The following is a 12,666-nucleotide window of genomic DNA, read 5'->3' as shown; positions in this document are numbered from 1 at the left end:
GGACAGTGTAGAGGGAGTTTCACTCTGTGTCTGACCCCGGGAGTGTGTGATGGGACGGTGTAGAGGGAGTTTCACTCTGTGTCTGACCCCGGGAGTGTGTGATGGGACAGTGTAGAGGGAGCTTCACTCTGTGTCTGACCCCGGGAGTGTGTGATGGGACAGTGTAGAGGGAGCTTCACTCTGTGTCTGACCCCGGGAGTGTGTGATGGGACAGTGTAGAGGGAGCTTCACTCTGTGTCTGACCCCGGGAGTGTGTGATGGGACAGTGTAGAGGGAGTTAATCCCACTCTGTGTCTGACCCCGGGAGTGTGTGATGGGACAGTGTAGAGGGAGCTTCACTCTGTCTGACCCCAGGAGTGTGTGATGGGACAGTGTAGAGGGAGCTTCACTCTGTGTGATCCCGGGAGTGTGTGATGGGACAGTGCGGAGGGAGTTTCACTCTGTGTCTGACCCCGGGAGTGTGTGATGGGACGGTGTAGAGGGAGTTTCACTCTGTGTCTGACCCCGGGAGTGTGTGATGGGACGGTGTAGAGGGAGTTTCACTCTGTGTCTGACCCCGGGAGTGTGTGATGGGACAGTGTAGAGGGAGCTTCACTCTGTGTCTGACCCCGGGAGTGTGTGATGGGACAGTGTAGAGGGAGCTTCACTCTGTGTCTGACCCTGGGAGTGTGTGATGGGACAGTGTAGAGGGAGCTTCACTCTGTGTCTGACCCCGGGAGTGTGTGATGGGACAGTGTAGAGGGAGCTTCACTCTGTGTCTGACCCCGGGAGTGTGTGATGGGACAGTGTAGAGGGAGCTTCACTCTGTCTGACCCCAGGAGTGTGTGATGGGACAGTGTAGAGGGAGCTTCACTCTGTGTGATCCCGGGAGTGTGTGATGGGACAGTGCGGAGGGAGTTTCACTCTGTGTCTGACCCCGGGAGTGTGTGATGGGACGGTGTAGAGGGAGTTTCACTCTGTGTCTGACCCCGGGAGTGTGTGATGGGACAGTGTAGAGGGAGCTTCACTCTGTGTCTGACCCCGGGAGTGTGTGATGGGACGGTGTAGAGGGAGTTAATCCCAGTGATGAGTTTGGCTTTGTTGGAAAGTAATTATGTGCTGCAGTCCATAGATGAATAGTTTACTGACCCCGACTACTCAGGTTTACATTTGAGGATGAAGATCAGGTGGGGAAACGTTGATCAGCTGAGGGAAGAGCGGCTGGGTCTTTGAACATGGAGGGTGGGGTATCATTCTGGGGAATTGCTGGTCCTTTCTTACCGCCCCACCACACTCGATGTGGGGCACGAGGTCTCAGGCAGAACTGGGTGGCAGAAGGTGGAGAATAAAAGCATTGCGGAGACTGAGAATGTTGAAATAAATATATACAATAAATAAAACTTCTATATCTCTATACAATGCATTGTCTCTGCCTCTGAATGCATTCATGTAGTGGTATTGGTTTATTCCCATTTAATTACTCTGTGGCCACCTTATTAGGCATCTTCAGTGCCTGACCAAGTGGTCACTGAGTGTACTATATGTCTGTGGTCTTCTGCTGCTGTCGCCCATCCACTTCATGGTTTGACATGTTGTGCATTCACAACATGTCCATTTCTCTGGTGGCCAGTGCGATCATGTTTGCTGTTGTGTGCTGGGGCAGCAGGCTGAGGGTAGCAGACACCAACAGAATCAACAAACTCATTCGTAAGGCCAGTGATGTTGTGGGGATGGAACTGGACTCTCTGACGGTGGTGTCTGAAAAGAGGATGCTGTCCAAGTTGCATGCTATCTTGGACAATGTCTCCCATCCAATACATAATGTACTGGGTGGGCACAGGAGTACATTCAGCCAGAGACTCATTCCACCGAGATACAGCACAGAGCATCATAGGAAGTCATTCCTGCCCGTGGCCATCAAACTTTACAACTCCTCCCTTGGAGGGTCAGACAGCCTGCCAATAGGCTGGTCCTGGACTCATTTCCTGGCATAATTTACACATTACTATTTAATTATTAATGGTTTTATATTGCTATATTTATACTCTATTCTTGGTTGGTGCAACTGTAACGAAACCCAATTTCCCTCGGGATCAATAAAGTATGACTATGACTATAAAAGGGTCATCAGCACACCACTGTTGTAACAAATGGTTATTTGAGTTACTGTCACCTTCCTGTCAGCTTGAACCAGTCTGGCCATTCTCCCCTGACCCTTCTCAAAGTAAATTTATTTATTATCAAAGTGCATCTACGCCAACCCTGCGGTTCATTTTCCTGCGGGCGTACACAGTGAAACACGTTGAAATCAATGAAAGGTCGCACCCAATAACAAACGTGCAGAAGACAGCAAACCATGCAAATGCAAAAAGGGGAAAAATTAAGCAATAAATATAAAGAACATGAGATGAAGAGTCTTTGAAAGTGAATCAATAGGTTGTGGGAACATTTCAATTTATCCCCAGTGGTTCAGGAGCCTGATGGTTGAGGGGTAATAACTGTTCCTGATCCTGGTGTTGTGGGTCCTGAGGCTCCTGGACCTCCTTCCTGATGGCAGCAGTGAGAAGAGAGCACGGCCTGGGTGGTGGGGTACCCTGGTGATGGATGCTGCCCTCCTGTGACTGCCCCCTGTAGATGTGCTCAATGGTGGGGAGGGACGGACTGGGCCGCATCCACTAAGGTGAGTTCACCCACAGAACTGCCACTTTTTTCACACCATTCTCTGAACTGTAGAAACTGTTGTGGGTGAAAATCTCAGGAGATCAGCAGTTCCTGAGATGCTCAGACCACCCTGTCTGTCACCAACAATCATTCCGTGGTCAAAGTCACTTTGATCACGTTTCTTCAGCAGGCAGGGATCTTGACACCAACACCAGAGCACAACCTTTTGAAGTTTTACACCGGACCATCACACCAACCGAATGGTTGGCGCAGTCCCAAACTCCACGACAGGGATGGGAGAGAGGATGTCTTGTACAAGTCAGTCAACAGAAAATGGCAAATTCCTGACTGACCTTCTCCGTAGACCCTGCCTCAGTAAACAAGCCCACTCCAGATTTCCTCGATTTTCCCTTCTCCCATCGGGTAGAAGATGCAAAAGTTTGAAAACACACTCTACCAGGCTCAAGGACAGTCGGTAATTCACTGATCCTCAGCTCATACGGGGAAATGAGGAGGTGACAGACAGGAGCTGCGGGGAGATGGGCAGCCCTAAGTTGAAGTGGGTGACTGTCAGGAGGGGCAAGGGGGATAGGTAGCCAGCGCAGACTGCCCCTGTAGACACTCCCCTCAATAATAAGTATACCATTTTGGGGAGGGACGACCTATCAGGGGGAAGTTGCAGTGGCCAGGTTTCTGGCAGAGAGTCTGTCTCCGCGGCTCAGAAGGGAACGGGGGAGAAGAGGAGATCAGTAGTGTTAGGGGGATTCCAAAGTTAGAGAAGCGGACGGCAGATTCTGTGGATGTGATAGAGACTCTTGGATGGTACGTGGCCTCCCAGGTGCCAGCGTGAGGGGTTGTCTCGGATCTGGTCTACAGCTTTCTAAAGGGGGAGGGTGAGCAGACTGCGGTACGTATTGGCACCAATGACAGGGGTAGGAAGAAAGGAGGAGGTCCTGAACAGGGAGCTGGAAAGCAGATCTTCCAGGGTGGTAATCTCCGGATTGTTCCCTGTGCCACGTGCCAGTGAGGGTAAGAATAGGAAGATTTGGCAGGTGAGTGCGTGGCTGAGGAACTGACGCAGGAGGCAGAGCCTCACACTTTCGGATCACTGGGATCTCTTCTCGGAAAGGTATGACCTGTACAAAAGGGGGCCCAATATCCTTGCAGGCAGGTTTGCTAGAGCTGTTGGGGAGGGTTTAAACCAATTTGGCAGGGGAATGGAAACCAGTGTGATAGGGCTGAGGATGGGGCAGTTGGTATACAACTAGAAGCAGTGTGTAGTGAGACTGTCAGGAAGAACAGGCTGATGATAGGGCAAAATTCCCATCAGTGGGATGAGTTAACCTGTAACAGGGGGCCAAAATCCAAAAGGGCGAAGAATACAGGACTGAAGGTGTTGTATTTGAATGCACGTGGTATATGGAATAAGGCAGATGATCTTGTAGCTCAGTTACAGATTGGCAGGTATGACATTGTGGGCATCACTAAATCATGGCTGAAAGAAGATCATAGTTGGGAGCTTAACATCCAAGGATACACATTGGATAGGCTGGTAGGCAAAGGGTGGAGTGGTTCTGTTGGTTAAAAAAAAATGAGACCAAATCCTTAGAAAAAAGTGACATAGGATTGTAAGATATAGAATCCTTGCTGGCAGAGTTAAGGGTAAAAACATATGAGCAGTACCCAAGATGCAGGCTACAAATCACAATGGGAGATAGAAAAGGCACGTAAAAAGGGCAATATTGCAATAGTCATGGGAGGAGGGATTTCAAAATGCAGGTAGATTGGGAAAATCTGATTGATGCTGGATCCCAAGAGAGGGATGTGGAGTGCCTACAAAGGGCTATTTAACGTAGCTTGTGGTTGAGCCCACTAGGGGAATGGTAATTCTGGATTGGGTGTTATGTAATGACTCAGATTTGTTTAGGGAGCTTAAGGTAAAGGAACCCTTAGGAGACAGTGATAATAACATAATAGATTTCACCCTGCAGTTTGAGAAGGAGAAGTTAAAATCAGATGTATCAGTATTGCAGAGGAATAGACGGAATCACAGAAGCACGAGAGAGGAGCTAGCCAAAGTTGATTGGAAGTGAACGCTAACAGGAATGATGGTAGAACAGCAATGGCTGGAGTTTCTGGGGGCAATTTGGAAAGTTTCAGGACAGATACTTCCCACAGATTAAGTATTCTAAAAGGAGGACGAGGCAACCATAGCTGTAAAGTGCCAAGGATTTCTATGTTCTATGTTCTATATAAAAGTCAGCGTAAAAGCAAAAGAGAGGGCATATAATATAGCAAAAATTAGTGGAAAGGTAGAGGAGTGAGAGGCTTTTAAAAACCAACAGAAGGCAGCTAAAAAGCAATATAAAGAGAGAAAAGCTGAAATATGAAGGTAAGCCAGGCAATAATATAAGAGGATACAAAAAGTTTTTTTTCCTGATATATAAAGAGTAAAAGAGAGATAAAGACCAGATATTGGACCGCTGGAAAGTGATGCTGGAGAGGTAGTAACGTCGGAGAAAGAAATGGTGGATGAACTTAACATCTCTCTTCACTGTGGAAGAAACTAGCCGTATGCCAGAAGTACGACAGTGTCAGAGGCAGGAGCAAGCGTCATTGCTTTTACTAAGGAGAAGGTGTTTGGGAAGCTGGGTCTGAAGGTAGCTAGGTCACCCGGTCCAGATTGACTGCACCCCAGGGTTCAGAAAGAAGTAGCTGAAGAGCTCGTGGAGGCATCTTTCAGGAATTGCTAGATTCTGGAATGGTTCCAGAAGACTGGAAAACTGCAAATATCACTCCACTCTTTGAGATGAGGGTGGGAGGGGGGGACGGGGAAGCAGAAGAAAATAAATTCTAGGCTAGTTAGCCTGACTTCAGTGGTTGGGAAGATGTTCCAGTTTGTTACTAAGGATGAGGTTTCGGGGTACAGTACTTGGAGGCACGTGACAAAATGGGGCCAAAGTCAGCATAGTTTTCTTGCCTGACAAATCTTTTGGAATTCTTTGAGGAAATAACAGACAGGATAGACAAAGGAAAATCAATGGATGTTGTGTACTTGGATTTTCAGAAGGCCTTTTACAAGGTACTGCACATGAGACTGCCCTAACAAGGTAAGAGCCCGTGGTATCGCAGGAAAGTTTCTAGCATGGATAGAAGCGTGACGGACTGGCAGGAGGAAAGAGTGGGAATAAAGGCTGCCTTTTCCGGTTGGCTGCTGCGATTAATGGCGTTTGGCAGGGGTTGATGTTGACACCGCTACCTTTCATGTTGTCTGTCTAATGCCCTGGGTAAGATTTCTACTGCTCTGCTGTGAGGTAGTTCATTTTAGCAGTTTGCTTTTGTAAAAGCAGTGTGCCATGCAGGAAAGAATGTTTTGCTAAAGATAGGGAGCTATGTTGTCCAACTTAGGAATGTGTGTCAGCCAATCAGGATTGTGGGGTGTAAAAGAAAGTTCTTGAGAGCTCTGGGGAAGAGTTTTCTGAAGGACGGTTGTCTGGTTTGGGGTCTTTTGGCGGGAGCTGCCGAGCGGGGCACAAGGAAAGATGCCGCAGAATATCATTGGAAGGGGAGTCGCTGCTGCAGGAAGCGCTTTGTGCAGATGAATGGCTGCAAGGAGGAAGGGATAATACTCCCGAGAGAGAGCCAGTTCCCTCGAGATGGTCCTCCAGGGGTGTTCGGAATATGGCGTGTGCTTTCACGCAGACCGTGAGTTCAGTGTGTGAATAAGAGACACACCCCCCGAGTACCCCAGTATGAGCTTCAATGTTTATGTGCACATTGGACTGGTTTAACTGTAGTGGGCCCTTTGTAGCTTTTCTTTTTCTGTAAATGTTTGCTAAAGTTGATAATTTGGGACATATACTTTATAATTTTATGCTGGTGTACGATCTGTCATTTTTTGGGCTACCAATAATTGTGTATGGGCAGGATTTACACAGCATTCATTCAAAATGAAGTTCCTTTAACTGGAACATCACGATCTTCCTGTTTGGTTGAACCCCAAAACATACCAACCCTGGACGTACACTGTTTATGAAGGGTAGCCTCTCACCATGGAGTCACGTGACTTTTAGCTGTTAGCTAATGAGCCCTGGTGAAAGGGTCACATATCGCAATGATGTGGGTGACGGAATTGATGGCTTTGTGGCCAAGTTTGCGGACGACACGAAGATAGGTGGAAGGGCAGGTCGTGTTGAGGGAGCAGGGTGTGTGCAGAAGGACATAGGCAGATTGGGAGAACAGACAAAGAGGTGGCAGATGGACACAGTGCAGGGAAGTGTACGGCCATGCACTTTGGTAGAAGGAATAAAGGCACGGACTAGTTTCTAAATGGCTGAAAATTCAAAACTCATGCAGGATTCCCTGAAAGTTAACTTGCAGGTTGACTTGGTGGTGAGGAAGGCAAATGTCAAGTTAGCATTCAATTTGAGAGGACTAGAATATAAAAGCAAGGATGTAAAAGATGTGCTGGCATTGGAGAAGGTCCAGAGGAGCTTCATGAAAACGATCCCAGGAATGAAAGGGTTAACAGCTGAGGAGTCAGTGATGTCTCTGGGCCTGAGCTCACTGGAGTTCAGAAGAATGAGGGGGGATCTCATTGAAACCTACCGAATATTGAAAGGTTTATACAGAGTGTATGTGGAGAGGATGTTTCTATAGAGGGGAAGTCTAGGAGCATAGGGCACACTCTCAGAATAGAGGGACATCCATTTAGAAAAGAGATGTGGAAACATTTCTTAGGCCAGAGGGTGGATGAATCTGTGGAATTCATTGCCACAGGTGCCTGTGCAGGCCAAGTCATTGGATGTGCTTAAAGCAGAGGTGATAGGATCTTGATTAGTTAGGGCGTCAAAGGTTATGGGGAGAAGGCAGGAGAATGGAGTTGAGAGGGATAATAAATCAGCCGTGATGAAATAGTGGAGCAGACTCGATGGGCTGAATGGCCTAATTCTTACAATCTTATGGACAGGTTCTATCCTGCTGTTATAAGACTATTAAATGGTCCCCTATGATAAGATGGACTTTGGACCTCACAATCTACCCTGTTGTGGCCCCTGCCCATTACTGTCTGCCTGCACTCTGCTTTACCTGTGATGTTACCATCAGACATAGGAGCAGAATTAGGCCATTCAGCCCATCGAGTCTGCTCTGCCATTTGATCGTGGCTGACTTCTTATCCCTCCCAACTCATTGTCATGTCTTGTTGCCATAATCTTTATTAATCAAGAACCCATCAATCTCCACTTAAAATACACCCAATGATTTGGCTTCCTCAGCCGTCTGCGGCAATGAATTTCACAGATTCACCACCCTCTGGTGAAAGAAATTTCTCCTCAACTCCGTATTAATGGGACCTCCTGCTATTCTGAGGCTGTGCCCTCTGGCCCTAAGAAACACTCTGTCCACATCCACTCTATCCAATATTGAGTAGGTTTCAATGAATTCCCCCTCCATTCTAAACTCCAGCAAGTAAGAGCCCAGAGCCATCAAACGCTTTTTATACATTAACCCTTTCACTTCTGGGATAGTTTCTGTGAACCTCCTCGTCACAGAAGCAAGCCCTTCAGCCCAGCTTGTCGAAGTTTTGATTTGCAATCCAAGTGCTGGTAAATGGGACCAGCTCAGGAACACAACCTGGGCAGCATGGAGAAGGTGGGCCAAATGGCTGTACGATGGCATTTTCACATCTTCTGATTACAACAGTGCACTGACGAAGTGTCATGGAACCAGAATGTAGAACAATCTGCAAAGGATATACTGGCACTAGAGCGGGTCCAGAGGAGGTTTACGGGAGTGATCCCAGGAATGAAAAGGTTAATACATGAGGGGTATTTGATGGCTCTGGGTTTATACTCACTGGAGTTCAGAAGAATGAGGAGGTCTCATTGAAAACTATCGAGTACTGAAAGGCCTAGATGGAGTGGATGTTTCCAATAGTGGGGGCGTCCAGGACAAGAGGGTACAGCCTCAGAATAGAGGGGCGTCCCTTTAGAACAGGGATTTCTTTAGCCGGAGGTTGCTGAATTTGTGGAAATCATTGCCACAGAGAGCATTGGGTGTATTTAAAGTGGAAGTTAATAGATTCTTGACTAGTAAAGATTTCAAAGCTTAGACATGACAATGGATTCGAGAGGGATAATAAGTCAGCCACGACCAAATGGCAGAGCAGACTTGATGGGCTGAATGGCCTAATTCTGCTCCTATGTTTATGGTAACATCACAGGTAAAGCAGAGACCAGGCAGACAGTAAGGGACAAGGGCCACATCAGGGTAGATTGTGAGGTCTAGAATCCGTCTGATCATACTAGAGGACCATTCAATAGTCTTTCAACAGTGGGTCAGAAGCTGTCCTTGAACCTGGTGTTATGTGTTTTTAAACTTTAGAGATTTCTACCCAGTGATAGATGGGATGAGAGGCTGCCAAGGGTTGGTGGGGATTTGATTCTGTTGTCTGCTTTACTGAGTCAGTGAGACGTGTAGACAGAGAGCGGAGGCTGGTTTCTGTGCCGTGCTGAGCCATGTCCACAACTCTCTGCAGTTTCCTGTGGTTACGGGCAAAGCAGTTGCCGTACCAAGTTGTAATGCATTTGTATAACACAAACACAAGGAAATCTGCAGATGCTGGAATTTCAAGCAACCCTTCGTTAGTCCTGACGGAGGGTCTCGGCCTGAAACGTCGACTGTACCTCTTCCTAGAGATGCTGCCCGGCCTGCTGCGTTCACCAGCAACTTCGATGTGTGTTGCTTGCATTTGTACAAGATGCTTTCTGTGCTGGTTGTCCATTGAGTCCATGTGGGAGAGGTTTTAAAGAGGAAAAGCTGTTCCATTGGGACAGTTCCACTCTCTCAACCTCAGAAGTCCAGTGGTACATGTAGTTGTCTTCCTTGGCTGCAGATGACCAAGACTTCTTCAGTGCCTTGTCATGCCCATCGTCCCCATGAAGGACTGCAGAACCACCTTGCTTGCCGTTAGCCCCGATACCTCACTGGACAATTGGATTCTTGATTGCAAACCCCAGTCAGTTCCTCCATTCTGAAAAGGACCCATTAGTCCCTACTCTTTGTTTCCTGTCTGCCAACCAGTTTTCTATCCATGTCAGTACCCTACCCCCAATACCATTTGCTCTAATTTTGCACACTAACCTCCTATGTGGGACCTTATTAAAGGCTTTCTAAAAGTCCGGGTACACTACATCCACTGGCTCTCCTTTGTCCGTTTTCATAGTTACATCCTCAAAAAATTCCAGAAGATTGGTCAAGCATGATTTCCCCTTCATAAATCCATGCTGACTTGGACCTATCCTGCCACTGCTATCCAAATATGCCGCTATTACATCTTTTATAATTGATTCCAGCATCTTCCCCACCACTGATGTCAGACTAACTGGTCTATAATTGCTTGTTTTCTCTCTCCCTCCTTTCTTAAAAAGTGGGATAACATTAGCCACCCTCCAATCCGCAGGAACTTTGACTCACTTTCAAGGATTCTTCATCTCATGTTGTCCATGTTTGTTGCTTATTTATTATTTCTTTCTTTTTGTATTGCAGAGTTTGTTGGTCTTTTGTTTACTGATTATATGCCTAATTAGTACGGTCTTTCTTTGATTCTATTAAGGTTTTATTGAGAATGCCCGCAAGAAATTTCACTGTGAACTTGAAACGCTGAGTATGCGTTTGCAGGCTCCGGTACCTCTTCCTTCGTGGTAGTTTCGAGAAGAGGGCATGTCCTGGGAACTGGACACATTCCTCGACCCTGTTACCGGACAGTTACCGGGAATGAGACATATTCCTGCCTTCCACCAGTGACCCCGGCGTCCTCCTCCATTCACTGAACCCAGAGTGACCTCCCGAGGACACGTGTGCAGGAAGCCAGGGCCACTTCCAAGGCGGTATCCAGCAACGGGACCTAAGGCCACCCGGCCCGGACTCCGCTGCTGCGCTCCCCTCCTGCAACACCGACCAGACTTCGCACATGTGCCCGAGGATGGGGTGATGCCCCTCTTCCGTTCCGCGTCGCTGCAGGGCGGAAGCACCGTTGTGACGTTAACCTTAGCCTGCATTGGCACGGGACCGGATGTGTCGTCACATCTACACGGAAGTGACGTAGCGGAGGGAGCCGCCGCAGCAACTGTCGGATTGTTCTCGAAGACGGAGGGAAAATGGCGGAGGGTGGAGGGTGAGGAACGGAATTGCGGGGGGATGGAGGGAGTCAGAATTCGTGGAAGTAGGGAAGGGAGTAGAGGGGCATAGGGAAGGAATAGAGGGCGATGGGGAGGGAGTAGAGGTGGAGGGGACGGGGAGGGAGTAGAGGTGGAGGGGGACGGGGAGGGAGTAGAGGTGGAGGGGGACGGGGAGGGAGTAGAGGTGGAGGGGGACGGGGAGGGAGTAGAGGTGGAGGGGGACGGGGAGGGAGTAGAGGTGGAGGGGGACGGGGAGGGAGTAGAGGTGGAGGGGGACGGGGAGGGAGTAGAGGTGGAGGGGGACGGGGAGGGAGTAGCGGTGGAGGGGGACGGGGAGGGAGTAGAGGTGGAGGGGGACGGGGAGGGAGTAGAGGTGGAGGGGGACGGGGAGGGAGTAGAGGTGGAGGGGGACGGGGAGGGAGTGGGAGCAGAGGGGGAGGGGGATGGGGAGGGAGCAGAGGGGGATGGGGAGGGAGCAGAGGGGGATGGGGGAGCAGAGGGTGATGGGGAGGGGGATGGGGAGGAAGTTAGGGGGTGGGGAGGAAGTAGGGGGAGGGGGATGGGGAGGAAGTGGGGGGATGGTGAAGGAGTAGGGGGGAGGGGGTGGGGAGGGAGCAGGGGAGTGGGGAAGGGAGTGGAGGTAAAGGGAAGGGGATAGCGGAAGAGGGGAGGGAGGGGGATGGAGGGAAGAAGGGGAGATGGGGAAGGAGGAGGAAGAGGGGGGTAGGGGAGAAGGGTGGAGGAGGCGGGAAGAGAGGAGAGATGGCGTGGGGCTTGGGGGACTGGGTAAGGAGTAAGGGACAGGGATTAGGGTGGGGGAGGGGAGTGCCTGGGGGTTTGTGTGACGGTTTCTGGGTAGGTGGTTTACAATGAGGGGTGGGAGACTTGCCTGAAATAGAGGAGGGCTCTGGTGTTTATGCTGGTATGGGTGAGAAGTTGCGAGTGCGATAATGGAGAATATGTTGGGGAGGAGGTGCAGCTCTGGTGCCTATTCCTCAGGACCAGGTGAATATAGGACTTTTCCTTTGCAGACGCCGCAGCAAGTGGGACCAGCCTGGGCCTGGCATCAATGGCCTCCTGCCAGGAGTGATGTCTACCCCGGTTTCTATGCCAACTGTGCCCATTGTCCCTGGGGCAGGAGGTCCGAGCGCTGGGGTGGGGTCAGGGTCCGTGGCCCCTGCTTCTGGAGCACTGGACGCAGCGGCAGCGGTTGCAGCCAAGATCAACGCCATGCTAATGGCGAAGGGCAAGCTGAAGCCCAGTCCCAGCGTTCCTGAGCAGGTACCAGTCAGCAGGGCACAGACCTCATCCAAGCACATCCGTCTGTACCACCTCCCAATCAGGCAATACATCCAGGGCTTGCCACTGAAGTTTTGTTGGTAACCTAGAAGACAAATGCATTGTTGGCATTTATCTTTTAATGTCAGGACCACTGCTTTTCACTTTATACACATTAGAACCTGGTTTATCATCACTAAGATTTGTTGTGAAATTTGTTTTGCGGCAGCAGTACGTAATAAAAAAGCTATGGCTTACAGTAAGAAATGTATATGAATTAAATAAGTAATGCAAAAATAATAAAAAAGAGTGAGGTAGTGTTCATGTGGTCGTTGTTTAGAAACCTGATGGTGGAGGGAAAGAAACTGTTACTGAAACATTGAGTGTGTGTCTTCAACAATGCATTTATCTTGTGTTGGGACTACTGCTTTTCACCTTGCATGAATCAGAATCAGGTTTATTATCACTGAGATGCGTGGTGAAATTTGTAATTTTGTGGCAGCTGTACATTGCTATCATTTACAATAATAAGTATATTAAAAAAGTGGGGTAGTGTTCATGGAGTGGG

General features: G+C 49.0%; 1 protein-coding gene across 5 annotated transcripts in view; it reads left to right on the top strand.

Moving 5' to 3' along the window:
- The first annotated feature begins 10,706 nt into the window (after positions 1-10,706).
- The window catches only part of khdc4 (KH domain containing 4, pre-mRNA splicing factor), a 32,718-nt gene continuing 30,758 nt past the window's right edge, over positions 10,707-12,666 (top strand). For all 5 annotated transcript variants that reach the window (XM_063041815.1, XM_063041811.1, XM_063041814.1 and 2 more), the window contains exons 1-2: positions 10,707-10,816; positions 11,852-12,101. In XM_063041815.1, the coding sequence (XP_062897885.1) occupies positions 10,800-10,816; positions 11,852-12,101 (267 nt within the window). In that variant the 5' untranslated portion in view covers positions 10,707-10,799. The remainder of the gene's footprint in view (positions 10,817-11,851; positions 12,102-12,666) is intronic.

This window comes from Mobula hypostoma, chromosome 2, assembly GCF_963921235.1.
Source record: "Mobula hypostoma chromosome 2, sMobHyp1.1, whole genome shotgun sequence".
Classification (NCBI taxonomy): Eukaryota; Metazoa; Chordata; class Chondrichthyes; order Myliobatiformes; family Myliobatidae; genus Mobula; species Mobula hypostoma.
Note: the sequence above shows the minus strand (reverse complement) of the source record. Positions and strands in the feature narration are given on the sequence as shown.